The 15,310-nt window shown below is 34.9% G+C and overlaps 1 protein-coding gene across 1 annotated transcript; it reads right to left on the bottom strand.

The window, feature by feature from the left end:
- Positions 1-280: 280 nt before the first annotated feature.
- On the bottom strand, positions 281-14,309 carry LOC120194250. The gene is made up of 15 exons (XM_039196616.1): positions 14,060-14,309; positions 12,603-13,325; positions 12,043-12,249; positions 11,631-11,942; positions 7,890-8,008; positions 7,050-7,171; positions 6,032-6,992; positions 5,367-5,508; positions 5,085-5,244; positions 4,759-4,922; positions 4,202-4,287; positions 3,591-3,690; positions 2,273-2,334; positions 1,049-1,208; positions 281-713 (listed from the first exon to the last, which is right to left on the bottom strand). Exons 1-15 carry the CDS (start codon positions 14,216-14,218, stop codon positions 543-545), a joined length of 3,648 nt encoding a protein of 1,215 aa, XP_039052547.1. The 5' UTR covers positions 14,219-14,309; the 3' UTR covers positions 281-542.
- Between the last annotated feature and the right edge of the window lie 1,001 nt (positions 14,310-15,310).

Genomic DNA, 15,310 nt, shown 5'->3' with positions numbered 1-15,310 from the left:
ATACAAATAATAAAACAAAATACAATACAAATTACAAATGCACGTCTTAAAATAGATATAAAACGAATCATAGCCATATACAAATTCAAAATACTTTTAATATCGAGAACTAAACATGGTACCAGCATATAATTGTTGTTATAGAATATTGAAATGGCAAGGAATAGAAAATTGTTGAAACTCGAAAGCATAATAAAATAAAATAAAATACAACATACAATTATCTTATCCCTCAGGGTTCAGGTCAAGGAAAAAAATAGACTTTACCTTAAATTAAGAGACAAGAAACACAACATATGTAAAATTGCACGTTACTGCTTCACCATAACCAACTAAATAAAGGGTTGATGCCTTACCTCGCATGAACACCAACAGCAGCAGAACAAAGATGCTATGATGCAGGTTGGCTGCTGCTTTGACACCAACAAATTATCTGAATCCAAACCACGGACTTCTAGTTCTACTTCGAGCTTGTTTCATGAACTCTTATGGCACACGAGAATACAAATAACTGCCCACTTTTGATATTCATGGAAAAGACTTCAGATTGAGAAAGCATAATAGCTCATTTCATTCTCGTTTGTGTAGTAATCATTATAGTTGAGATATCCCCAGAAACAGGAAAGCCCAGATTCACCGTGTTTAGGTGATTTGAGGTAGAGTAGATGCAGTTCATTAAGATTTTTGTCGAACTTTTCTTTTATGGCAAGAACCTGAAAGAAAAAGTCCATTTTAATAATAGCTGCAAATACTTCTCTACATTATCCAAAAATCTATTCCCATGCGTCTACTCTTTAACATTTTAATAATAGAAAGATTTATTCTGTGTTTGGCTCCTGGTTACCACAGTGCAGTAATTCAGAGACAAAGAATGCTTAAATGGCTGCATCTTATAGAAAACAGTTACGATTGAAGGAGTTCATTCCCGGAATACTAAACTCCGCCATAGTGCAATACTTGCAATAAGAAAAAGTTTGGATTTAGAAGCTTACTTAAAAAACATGCAACAGATTTCAGCAGGCAGTATGGACCATAGTTTGATGAGTACCTGAGATACATTGATCCTAGAAAGTTTATCCAGTAAATCGTCTTGTGCAAGTCCCGTGTTCCATATACCACCAGTAAGACAAGACCGGAAATCTAGGGCACTCTGCAAAATATTCTCTATGGTACTGGCTATAGCTTTTGTTTCATCAGATAGAAAACATCTGCAAAGTATACATGTATGTCAATGAAGAATCATCCATAGTTATCACATAGCCAAAAAAGGCCAAAATAGTATGCAATGAGCATGCTAGAAAAGGTAATTCTGCCTACTATATCTATGGTTCAAACTAAATGTGGCATCAAAACAAATACAGTTTTTAACCAGGCTTCCTATTCTTATAAAAAAATGTTCAAGCTGGATAGTATGTTCAATTATTTCTAAGCTTTTCCAGGAGGGTCCTTAGAAGGTCATATTTCCATACCCATTCCCCCGATCTGCGTCAGCCATGGATGCTTCAATAAAAAGTGAAGAGTTGGAAGAACATAAGGACAAATTATCAATGGTTGAACGTGGTAATAGGTGTTATCTCACATCATTAAGTCTAAAATTTCTTCTGCTCTTATATATCAAAGTTGAACCTTTCTACTTATTGTGGATTGTTTTTAGCAGTGAGGATTCACAAATATTTTGAGGGTGGGCACATATATATTAATAACATAAATTTTTCGTATGGGGTGGGTACAAATAAAATTTCAGGGTAGGTACCACCAATAAAATGGACAACATAAAGAAATTTGGATTTCAGAGTGGGCACTGGCCCACCCTGGACAACACTTACATCCGCCACTGGCTTTTAGATTTGATGCTTGATATGTCATTAGAGCCAATAATTTATTCTTTTGTACCACAGGCGAGGTTTTCCATATACAGGCCCTTGTCAAGTTTCATGTGAGGAGGCCATTAACCGGTGTTATCCTACATCTTAAAGTCAAGTTGGATCCTTCCACCTATTACCAATTGATTCTAGATTGGATGCTTAACATAAAGCATTACTGATATACAAGCAAGAAGCTCCAGCAATTTGAGGGGCAGGCTGTTGGAGAAACACGATAGACATGTTCCAAGTTCCTTATACAGTTCTAGGTTAAAAACTTGGCCCAAAGGAAATCAAGGCATTAAGATCCAAGAGATGACTAGTATAGAAGATCCTTTTTCCTCCGTAAAATAAAAAGGTAAACGTAAGCTGCAAGCTCAAACTTCAAGCTAGAATGAAGTAGCACTTACATATTTAGTGAATCAGTTAAATATGCCATGTGCACTGAGTCAAGATCCATCATATCTTTGACCTGTAGAACCATGAACAAGTCTCAATAACATGGCAACAAACTAGATAAATTTCTCCTCAAGAGATGACTTAAATAAAAATCAATTTGGAAATGGACTAATAATAGACGTAGAAAATAAAAATATAATAAAACGCATAAATATATGCCACATCCGATTTATTCAAATGTTCCAGTTTCATAATAATGACATATTGTCAAGGTTTAATACAAGATATTTTTCAAGCAATACTGAAAATTTATTGTTAACCTAGCCACGTTAAAATATGAGATGGAGTTGAGTTCATATTTGCTTCCACAAAATTATTTGACTATAGTCTACAGGGAAAACATTTAAAGATTAATCTGGACAAACAGGAGAGGATAGGTTGATCAGGTATCCTATTAAGAGAAATAAGAATTCATATGACTTTATAAGATTAAAAGGTGCACAGGCTTCTAGATGTAAGGAGGTCTGGTTCAAAGTTTACAAACAACATATCATATACAGGCTTTTCATTTGTGGTTGGATATTAAGAGAAGGCAAACACTTGATGCGTGGAAGGGGGAAAGCTAACACTAAAACCTCATAATCAACGATGTGTGAGATCAAAATGATTCAAGAGCACGAGTATACATTCCTTAACAAACCAAGTGCAAAGAACTATAGAAAAAAATGCTCTCGTTATTGTATGATGAAAACTTCATCGGGTCATTTTGTCATGGATTAATAGATTCGGTGGCTCATCAATTAGTTTTTAAGGCTTTGTAATTATACAAATAATAAGGAAAAGAAAAATATAAAATCTCCATGAAGAAGGCTTTAGATGATGAGGAAAATGCCGGGAAATCAAAACATAACTTTGTTGGTACATGGGTACTCCATAAAAATCAATCTAGCGTGGTTTAGTTTTTTCTTCTAGTTAAATATTTGTTCAATTGAAATAAGGTTTTGCTGTAAAATTTTCTTCTTTTGCTGTAAAATTTTCTTCTTTTGCAGGGTTGGAAAAAATTTTAGTTGCTTACCAAACAATAAAAACAACATATGTTTTCCTCATTGCAAGGGGTCAGCTATACTGATTACATTTTTTTCTATGTTGTACTTAAAACCATAATGTCAGTAAAATTGGTAAAATGAAGGTCCTTGACTAAATTGTGACTCAAACAAAGAAGAGAATGACTTGGCTTCAAATAGGCAATGCACAAAAACCAATAAAGTAAACCGAACCACAATAGGCTGAAGAGATAAACACACAATGTGAAAAGGAATTTTCCTAAACCTTGTGCTTAAAGGAGTGAAGAAACTTGCACCATGATACATGTGATAGTTGTGACTGTACATACTGCTGTAATGTAGATACAAAATGATTGACCTTATGCCTGGAATAGAAAAGAAACAAAACAAAGTTAATGTAGATATTGTAATTCACTCTCCCTCTTTTAGGCTAATTCTCTATTTTCCTACAGAATCGTTAGATACTTTACTATCCTCCAGGTAATCTATAAATGAAGAAACAGTTTGTGTTCCTTAAACTAGAAAGTAGATTAACTTTAGCACCAAAATTTTGGGGAAAATGGGACAAAAAAAGGTCACTTGCACCAAAAGAACCTTCACATTTTTTTAACAAAATTTGAAGATTGGAATACTATTTAGAAAGTTCCACTTCTTAAAATAAAGCTATCAGAAAATCCTCCCTATCCGCCCATGCTTGTCAGCAGTCAAGGCAGGAGGAAGAAATAAAATATTAGCTGAACAGTCGGTGAATGCTAAATTCTGAGCTAAATTTCAAATGTACCATGTCAAGAGAGAAATGTTTTTGCTCTGAGACAACAAGGGCACTAATAACTATTGGTAATAAAAAACACTAAAGGGTAGACTAATTGATTATACCTCAACTTCATTAACATGTTAAAATGACCCACTTCTCGTTCATGCAGAGTACGATAGCGTTTTTGACAGATCAACTGCACTACATCCTGTAACAAACATTTAAATATTATCAGAGGTGAATTCATATGAATTTCTGAGTGCCAAAATCCAGTCTTCCATGTGACAAGTGCAAAATCGCAGAGAGTACAATATAAAGATTGTGAATGCAAATTCAATGTTCTAACAACAGTGTGGATCAAATGTGACAAAATATGGAGTACACAATAAATTGGATTGAACTAAAGATGATTCAGTTTTCAGTTTAGCACTGAGAAACGATATCGAGATAGATGAACATTGTGCAATTTACCAACACTTACCGAGAGAAGTTGAAACAGAGAACTATAAATTGGAATATACATATTTAACCCAAGAAGAATGAAAACAACTGGCTTTGGCTTAAGAAATTAATCACCAACTTGGTGTGGCTTTCGAGGGAAAGGGAAATCGTTACCAAAAATCATATATGTTTGTCTGCATACATCATATGCATGTGTAAATGGACATATCTTTTCTACCTTTAATGAGCACCATACATCAGTCAATGAAAAAACAGCAAGCTTCAATTGAATCAGAAAGTTGAATATATCGGAATATATTTTCAATGCACTAGGAGTCAAAATAATGCTGGCAGGCCAATCCACTCGGTAGCCAAGACCTAAAAAGTCAAAGGAATGAACACCTGCCATATTAACAGCCATCAGAATTAAGATGATAGATAAATCAAATGAATTCTAATGTGGAGGTTGAAAGTGGCAGCAGAGGGAAAAGGTAGGATCTGAGAATGCACTCTTTGAGAAATAAAGGAGAAGACTTGCAATAATGAATTAAAGATAAATTGTACCAATTGTAGAAGTTGAAAGAGGCATCATCCCATGCCCTTTTGCATATATAAATAATCTATTTTTATGATGGTCTCTGTCACAAGATGACCTCTGCACTGACAACTCAAGAAGTCCTTGAATTTCAGAGAGTCTCCGCTCCACCTCTGTAACACAACATTTCTGTTCGTTCCATGTAAAATGAAATGATTGTAAGTAATCAATATTCATTTCTATCTTTCTGAAAAAGCATACAGTATTCAAATGATAAAGCATTTAAGTGACTATAATATAGACAGACATACATGACGCGAAAGGGACATAATAAACAAATCCGCCCAGTCTGCCAGTTCCATAAAATGATATCGCCTCAGTGCTAACAAATGTTCTTGCAAATCAAAACCTTCTTCAAGTATTTTGATGGTTAACTTGCTGACATAGTTATATCTTAAATAATTAAGAAAAACCACAATCCAGCATAAAATTTGTCACCAGATAGAAACGTGAATAGGATATAGAATTGATCTACACTTGACAGCTAAGTATAGGACTTTGACACAAATTAAAGTTATTTTATATATTATTATCTTTCATAGATTTTCTTTTTGGGTGGCGGAGAGGGCTGGAGAAGGAAGAAAAGTTTCCATTTTCCATGATAAAAGAATAAATATTAAATCTTAAATCTTAAATCGCATATATTGTAACAACCACTAAATTATATCACTAATTATCTGCTCTTTGGATATTAGACACCCAACTTTTTCTAGGACAAACCACTACAGGAAGATCTATAATCATCTGAAATCAAATAGCAAAGGACATTGTAAATGCAGGAAAAACAAGTCATTCTATATGAATGAAATTCAGGTTTGGAACTTATACCAAGCACCAATAAACCAACATAAAGAAAGAATAATTGGAAAATATGGTCATCTTTCCTCTACATCTGGTAGAATATGAGAAAGGATACTGAAGCAAGATTTCCTGCAGTAGGCATTTGTCAATTACAAAGTCAAGTGGTATCTCAAATGTGGACGATGTATTCAGTTTTATATCTCCATTCCTACTGCCATAAGGGCTGCTAGAACTACCAAGCAAACTCTCCCAATAACTTCCACCAGAAACAGTTGTTGAAATGACATCCTGGTTTTCGTTCTTTAACTCCGAAGTTGAAACAGCATGAGAACCTTTTGAATTGTCAATCAAGAGAACATCTCCTCCATAGCCTTGTTTATCATCCTGATTACCAGTACCGTTTGTCACGGAATTGGTATTCTCAGGAAATTCATGTGTAACCCCAGAAGCTAGCCTTTTGACATAAACCTTACAAGGGTCATCAACTGAAGAAAAATCAAAACAAGGTATGCCACTTGAGTCACCAGGTTTGTTCATCAGACCTAGAAAACCATTGTTTGCCACCATTGGGTTTTTACTTAAAAGGTTGCCATTGCAAGTAAGCTCTAACTGTTGCAATTGGAATAACTCTGAAGTAGACTCCTTTTCAAGTTGACCCTCATTTGAGAGGTCCACTGCTGAAGTCTTGTTAATAGCAATTGATTCATTAAAATGTCGCACAAATTTATCAAAGAATTGTGTGTTACATTTTCTCGTCTGTTTTCCAGAATTAAATTGACGCAATCTTTTATCATCTCTGTCATCCCCATCAATATAAAAAGCATTAAACCATGCACAATTAACTGGACAACCTTTGGAAGGTAGGATATTTGCAGATTCAGCTTCTGCACACAACCAGTTTGACTCAAGGTGCATAGATAAGTGCTCATATATCAGACCAGGTTCAGAACCTATAAAACTGCCATGCCCACCAGTTCTTACTGACTGTAAACCACTTTCCATATATTCAGACTCTCCATTCTGAAAAGCTTGTTGCATTGGGTTACAAACTGGGGTACTAACAGAAAAGCTTAGTGCAGAGAAATAATTCTGTTTAGGCCCAACTAAATTATTAGAGTGTTCAATCAACTGCTCAGACTCAGTATGTTCTTCAACACTACTCATAGATGAACACTCAAATGATTCAAAGATATCAGTTTCATGATAGGATCCATCTTTTGTACTAGAGTCATCAAAATCATTTATGTCAAGAGGCCTGAAAAATCAAAGAAATCAGGTAACGATCAAATATTAAAGAAGTATACAAGAGATTAAACATGTTGATAATGAAAAATCAAGTTCTAGTCATGCTCTTTTGAGTTTGCACCAAGGAGCAGTATCCCTAGGCCCTAGTAGAACCAAGGTCATATTTTCTTCTAAAACTTTCAAATGCACTTGAAACCTGCAACTGGTCCTTAATATTTTCCCAAACCTTGACCTAAATCAGTGGACAGTATTGAAAGCTTTTGCAATACCCATAATACAGGACAAAATACCTTCCAAACCAAGTTTTCCCACGTAATGGCCATAGCCATACCCCTATGAAATATTTTGAGCCTTGACTATTCTTATTATTTTTAAACCTTATATTCCGAACATACAGAAAGATTAGGTTACAAATACTCAAATCCTTATACACAAGAAAGGAAACCTCTGAATTTGAGCCACTCAATCACCATGGAGATTAAACCTTTTCAATCCAAAATAATAATATTCTTAGGCACTGGAGAATAATTTTAGGCAAGCAAAGATTAATGTTGTAAGTCTTACCTAATCAATCCTATAGAATAGAAAAAAAAATTCCACTTAAATAATTTTAAGCCTACATGATTTCTTGCATCATTGGTCTTAGAGTCTTTAGGAAAAAGTTCCATTGGATGAATGCAAGGACACCCTTCAACAATTTAACACAGAGAGAGAAAGAGAAGGATTACACGTTAGAGAAACTTCCTTTTGTTGTCGAATTAATAAACAATTTGTCATCCACTGTGAGTGAATCTTCAGTGCCTCCACTAGTACCAAAGAAATGAGGTTTGGCACAATGCGAAATGACCTGAACAGTAAAAAACATAACAATTGTCCATTTTCAATGAATGTCACTTCCAACATGTCACAGCTTGAACTTATCACTGAGACTAAAGCCAGGTTAAGAAAAGAAAAGTCTCCCAGGTATAAAGGATGATTCACATGGTTTACCCTATCAAATCTATCAATCCCAAATATAGTTTACTGACACCTAAGTCCAGAATGAAAGTCAGGAGAACAGAAGCAACTTAGGAATCTCTACACTGAATTAGCATAATCTTTTTAAGTTCTTAGCATACAAAGCATCTAAGAGGGGTAATTTTTCAAAGAAAAAAGTTTGCTTGGAGCAATGGAAAGAAAACTAATTTGTTTCCAATAAATGGACTCGATGACGTATTGTACTCAACATAGGAGTTAGGGCCATATCCCAAGTAATTATTGCCTTATTGGTGTGTATGTTACTGCCTAAGAAGTTTCTAAATGAGCAACCAAAGTACAAATTACTATTTGTTTATTTCCAGTTGGGATAATAACTTATGGTTAAGTCACCCTGAAATACAATTATAAAGATAGCATATCTGATGTTATGATGTGATACAAGTCATTAATCAGATTTCAGTATTCATACAATAAAAAGTGAAACAGAACACTGAATTCTTGTCAATTAATTAAGACCAAAGTGTTAACAAGAAGACTAAGGATGTGTATAGATTCGCTGATCGGCCCTTCTCATTTCGCTTTTGTTCCAGGGAGGCAGATTTGTGATTGCTCCTTTATAGTGAATGAAGGCATCGATTACTGGAGGAGGAAAGGGTGGAAAGGTATTGCTTTTAAAGTGGACTTCAGAAGAACTTACGATTCAGTTGATTCTTAATCAAAATTATGGAGTTTATGGGGTTCGGGCAGAGATGGCATTCTTGGATCTTTAAGTTTCTATCCTCAAAGTCTATTTCAGTTTTGGTAAATGGATCTCCTACAAGAAGCTTCAACATATATAGGGGATTACGCCAAGGATGCTCAGTATCTCCGTTGTTATTTAATTTAGTGGGAGAGTTGCTAAATTTTTTGTTGTCCAAGGCGATAAAGTTAGGTTTGTTTAATGGATTTCAAATCGGTTGCTCTAATAGTTCTTTCTCGCTCTCTCATTTGCAATTCGCCGATGATTTGCTAATTTTTTGTAACGCATCAGAATGCCAATTGAAGAATATTAAGAGGATTTTGGTTGTCTTCGAGATGTGTACAGGGCTACAGTTAAATCTATCGAAGAGTAAGATATTTGGTATTAATTTGGAAGAATCAACTGTCAAAGATTGGGCAAAATCAATTGGGTGTTTGGTTGGTGTTTTTCCGACGAAGTATCTTGGGCTTCCCCTTGGTTCCAGGAGGAACTCGACAGCTTTATGGGAGCCGATTTTTCAAAGATTTTATCAGAAGTTGGCTGGGTGGAAAACAACGACGCTATCCCTTGTTGGAAGGGTTGTTTTAGTGAAGTCTATCCTAAATGCATTGTCGATTTATTATATGTCTTTGTTCAAAATGTCTTCTGGTGTTCGAAGAAAGTTGAATTCAGTTCTGGCTAATTTTTTGTGGGGGAGCTCGGCTCAGAAAAATCGAATTCACTGGGTGAATTGGTCAACAGTTTGCAAACAAAAAGTTTACGGGAGTTTGGGTATCACGGATTTAAATCTGATGAATAGGGCTTTATTAGGGAAGTGGGTATGGAAATTCAGTAGCAAAAGGGAGTCTTGGTGGAAGAGGATGGTGTGTTGTAAGTACAATTTGGATAGAAAGTCGATTTTGTTGGATAATAATTTGTCTTTCCATTCTTCTTGGCTTTGGAAGGGAGTAATCGATAACTTTTGGTCGAATGATGCTTTTGGTCTTTGCTTCCACAATCATCTTCTTTTGCAAGTTGGAAAGGGAAATTCCATTATGTTTTGGCACGATTGTTGGCTCTGCAACATTCCTCTGAAGGTGAAATTTCCCAAGCTTTTCGCCCTTTCGCTCAATAAGGATGGGGCTATTGCGGATTTTGGTTTTCTAAACAATGGGAGTTGGTTCTGGGATATCCAAATGAGGAGAAATCTACTAGATTGGGAAGTTGATCGATGGATCGAGTTATTGTCGATGTTGGATAATGTTAGTCTTGGATTGGTCGTTGATGATTGTTGTGTTTGGAAAGGGAAAGGGGAGGGTGTATACTTGGTTAAATCGTTCATTAACTTAGTTTCTCATCTGTCCGATCCGAATTTGTCTTGGTCGAAGTTTGTTTGGGCTGGAATTGCACCTCCCAAAGTGAAGGCATTTCTATGGCAGGTTTTTCACCAGAAGATGGTTGTTAAATTTGTACTAATTAGACGTGGTGTAAATGGGATTGAGGATCCTCTTTACCCGTTGTGTGGTTTGGAGCCCGAGTCTGTGTGTCATTTGTTCTTCTCGTGCAGTATAGCTTGGGGATTATGTATGTGGTTTCTAAGTTTGTGGAATCTATATGCAACCTTGCCTAATAATCCCAAGGCGTTTATGTACTCTTGGTTTGATTTACTTCTGAAATCTGATATTTGGAAATTCATCCCAGGTGCTGTAATGTGGACTTTATGGAAATGTCGAAATCAAATGGTTTTTGAAAATGGAAGGTTGGATCAAACTCTATTGTTTTTCTTGGCCAGATATAGGGTGGTTGCCTAGTTTTCGACAAAGGAGTCCAATTTACCCGTTCTCCTAGATTGTCTTGTGGGAGATCTAACTTTAGCTGATTTGCAATTGGTCGTATGAAGAAAGTTTCTCCCTCGCCCTATTGGTGTCTCCGTCCACCGGGTTTTTGTAAAGCTAATGTTGATGGGGCTGTAAGCTGTTATTGGAGGTGCAGTGGAAACGGTGGACTGCTTAGGGATGTTGATCGTAAGTTGTTGGGGTTCTTCTCGTATGCGTCTGGACCAAGCTCTCTGATTCTTGCTGAGCTTGAAGCAATTCAAGCTAGTCTGAATCTTTTTTTGGATTCGGAGTGGAGCGAAAAGGAGCGTTTTATCTTGGAAAGTGATTCATCCAATGCTTTGAATTGGATTAAAAATCAGGAAGCAAGTCCTGCGGCTTTTGTTCATCTAGTTCAGGAAATTGCCAAGTGCGTACTAGATTATAATGTGATTATTAGGCATGTCCATAGATGTTTTAATTGGGAAGCATATAGTTTAGCTAAGTCGGGCATAGAGTAACGTGGGGTGTATCTGGTTTGTTGTGTAGTATGGGTGTTTTTTGAGGGTAGAGGTTTTGTTTTGTGGGGAAGGATTGTATTTAAGTTGGTTTTTACCCTGGATGTATTTTCTGTTTAGTAATAAAATTTGGGCACTCTTTTCCTCCTTCCAATGTTCGTTGAGATACATATGTAGCTTGACGGTTAAGAAGGGGGTTTTTAACGAGGCCCTTTTCCTATCAAAAAAAAATACCAAAGGTTATACACTCCATAAGAGTTAGAACAATGGCTCAGACGGCAGGTAATGTGATATAGATGATTACAACTGGAAATAGAAATAATGAACCATGGTAAAAGCAAAAGAGAGAGACAAAAACACGCTACACATATTTTTCTCATCATCTTCCTTGACATAGAACACCACAAGAAAGCAACATATCTACAAGAAAAACTGTGATACCTGTTGATAATTGAATTCCAACCCTGTCAGTAAGTTTTCAAGTTTCTGCTCCATCCTTTCATAGTAACTATTCCGCATGAGAACCAAGGCTTCTATATTTTCTTTGCTAAAAGTGATTGAAGAAGCATAAAACGGATTACTGCCAGCAAAACCACTCCAGCAAGGAAGAAAATATGAATAAGTATAGTCTCCAGGATCAACATATTTACGCAATTCAAGCAATTTCATTAGAACTTGAAGCTGCTGACCAGCCCTGACAAGGGGAACCAAAACATCCTTCAGGAAACATGGAACAGCAGCTCCATTCCGCTCCTGACACAAATAGTCACATTTAAGAGGATCGTAATTGGCAGGGGAATAAAAATGCTAAATATTTAAAGATGATGAAATTAAACCACTCAATATTTATTACCGTAATACTAGCAACTGGAAAGTCAGTTGAGATGCAAGCTTTACCGGAGGAAGAATGTTGTAATGTATCAATGTATTCTACAACAAACTCCTTATAAGGATCATTAATCTCAGCTTTAAATATCCATGACCTTATAAACTCACAATAAGGTTCACATGACCGAAGAAAGAGAAACTTGAGCAAAGCACCGTGAGCAGGGTCCGCAACCTACAAGAAGAATTGGCTAACTGAATGTTAATTAGCAGAACCATGGGAGTTGAAAGTATTGCTCAGTAATAGGATGTTTTGGTTCTTAATAAACTTCCTATGTTCATGTTCAAATAAGTTGAAGCAAAGAAGAACTTGCAACGTCTGGTTGTTCAATCAATCAAGCACCATATATAGTGGCTTTAGACTCTATAGGTCATAGTTGAATAAATTCAGTTTATCCAACAGTGATATAAAGCTTGACCAATATAAAGACTAAAGAGTAAATTAACTGAAATTAAAATTTTAAGTAAAATTACACAATACAACAATCAATAAAGCTAACCATTTTTTTCAAAGGTCAATTAACTAACCTTAAGTTGTGTATATAAGTAACTAAGCAGGTCACCTCCCCTGAAGAAGTTATGAAATCCCAAGGTTGCTTTATAACTTAGTTCTTCAAAAGAAGATTCTGAGAAGCAAAGAGCTAAATTATGCAGGTTGCATATATTCCCAAGGGCTTCAACCTGGGTCCTCAATTCCTTGGTATGCAGGTATACCTCCAGTAGCGTAATTTCAGAGTAAACTACACTTGTAAGACAGCCAGAAGACACACCTGCAGAAACTTCACTACTCTTTGATGAACGCCTTACATTTACTGATGCATATAATGTGTCCAATGCACAAATGTACCCTTCCAAAAACTTTCCTATAGCTACAGAGAAAGCTTGATTAACAAGGCTGTATTTAGGACTCTCTTCCTCTTGTACTTTCTGGCCACCATGATTCTGATTATCTTCTGCTTGAGAACTTTCCCAGCCCTTTTGTAGTGAAAATGAATTTCCATTGAGATTCAAATTTGTAAAATAATCTACAAACTTACGGAGAAGGAAAACTAAGAAACCTGAGCAGCCTATTGATTTGAGAATCTTTCCCAGAGCATGAGTGCTCGAAGACCGATACCAAAGACTAGGTGTTTGATGGAAAGTCCTATCCGCAGGGTCAGAACAAAAGGCAGCAGAAATTTTTCCAATGCTAAAAAGAGATGATTCTACACCTTGCAGTGCATTCAGTGCCAACCTCACCAAAGTTGCCTCCTGTAAAAAAAATAAATCACAGTTATTATAAGGAAATAAAATCATCGACTGCAGCTTAAAAATAATGTATATGGATTGATCATATTTTTAAGTAGGATCACCACAAACCAGAATCTATCATTATGGTCTCAAAGAGTAAACATTCTTCAGGTGACTAAAAATGGACCTCCTATAAATCAAATTTGCTGATAAACAGCACAGAGTGCATTCTAAAGAGGGGGAGGAGTAAAACACCATAGCTTTGCACAATCCATAAGCACCTAGGAAGCATTGATCACTGATGTGTAACATGGCTATGCCATGAGACGAGCATGCAACAAAATATCTAAAAAGAAATCAAGACAAATGGGAAAATAGAATCTAAAAGCGACCAGTAAATTAGAATCTTAATCCAAACAATGGGAAAATTCGAAAAGTATAGATTAGAATTAAAAATGGGAAAATAATTCAAACTTAACATACATTCAAACATATTTTTTCATTGAAAACAATTTTTGTGTAATTTTTTAAAGAGTTGTTAATATTTTAATTTTAAATTTCTAATCAGATCAGTTAACTAAACTCAGTTAATTAAAAAAAGAATTAAAAAAACTAAAAAAACACTATAATTAAAAGAATTCTATAATGAAAATCAAACATCACAATGTTGTGGTTGGTAGAATGTTGAAATATACGAGTAGAATTGATCTAAAAGTTCGTACATATAAATTATCGAGAGAGAGAATTAGGCTTACGGAGACTGATGAAGAGGAGGAAATGGGAGATTGAGAGGCTGGAGGAGGAGGAAGAGGGCCACTTTGAGAAGGAATGGATTCCCAGGTTCGAGGAGGTAGCCATGGATCTTCCACTTTCAGCTTCTCAAACAACGATGCAAAATTCGTTTCCACCGCCATTTTTCGATTTCTTAACCATCTATCGAGTATCGACGACTCACCGACTTACAACTACTCTCCCAGCGGCCAATTCTCTCTACTTTCCCGTTTCTTTTCTCCCTTCTTTTTCTCTTTTTGAATGATGAATTCAATTTGCAGGCCATGCCGAGACATATATTTTAGGGTAAAATATTTTCAAATTTTATAAATAATTTAATAGATTTATAAATATATAATACAGTTTTTTTTTTATCTCGGGTAACTTTCGTTCGTGTTATAATTAACAGTTAAATACCGGATGAAGCGATGATATTATTAGGTGTGTAAAAGTTTTAATTTTTAAAATTTATAGAATCTATTAGTTTAATTTTATGAAATAATTTAATAACTTTAAATTTTTATATTTAAAAATTATTAATTTTTTCTTCGAAATATTATTATTTTTATATGTTTTGATTTAGTGGACTTGTTTGAATTCACATAATCGTAAAAAAGTAAATTAATGTAGAAAAAATTAAATATAAAAAGATAAATAAAATAAAAAATAACTTTTTTAATAATAATTTATTAAAGTTTTTTAAAATAAAATAAAAATTATAGAATATATAAATTTTAGGCTTAAGGATACTTTTATCCTTATAATAGGTCTATTTTATCATTTTTGTCTTATGATTTTTCACACTAATTTAATTCTCCAAGTTGTTTAAGAACATCATCTTAACCCTCAGAATTCGTTTTGACTAAAAGAATCATTAGTCTTATGTGTTTATTGATTCCATCAATTTTCACGTCAACCAATATTGTTGATGTGATATTTATTAAAAAAATAGATGTAATCACTTAATTTCACTAAAATAAATAATAAAATTTTAATTTTTTATAATAGTTTTGTTTAGTAAATATTTTATCTTAATACATTAATCTACAAACATAAAAGACTCGCAATTATGTTAGTAAAACGGTCAACATGCTTCGAGGGCTAGGATGATACTTCTAAACAGTTTTGAGGGCTAAATTGATAAAAAAAAATAAGAAAATGATAAATTAAGTCGACTATAGGGGTCAATGACTAAGGGTGGCAATCGGGTGGGGAAAGATAAAATAATTGTGGGG

Source organism: Hibiscus syriacus, unplaced genomic scaffold (genome assembly GCF_006381635.1).
Source record: "Hibiscus syriacus cultivar Baekdansim isolate YM2019G1 unplaced genomic scaffold, ASM638163v2 tig00116997_pilon, whole genome shotgun sequence".
Classification (NCBI taxonomy): Eukaryota; Viridiplantae; Streptophyta; class Magnoliopsida; order Malvales; family Malvaceae; genus Hibiscus; species Hibiscus syriacus.
This window is presented reverse-complemented; position numbering and strand designations above follow the sequence as displayed.

Bases quoted from the DNA above. Each gene is read 5' to 3' on its own strand.
- LOC120194250 (XM_039196616.1), bottom strand. From the start codon at position 14,218: ATGGCGGTGGAAACGAATTTTGCATCGTTGTTTGAGAAGCTGAAAGTG. The intron at 8,009-11,630 runs GTATCACAGTTT...TTTACTGTTCAG, and splicing joins TGGAATTCAATTATCAACAG to GTCATTTCGCATTGTGCCAA. The intron at 7,172-7,889 runs GTAATCCTTCTC...TTGATTTTTCAG, and splicing joins AAAGGAAGTTTCTCTAACGT to GCCTCTTGACATAAATGATT.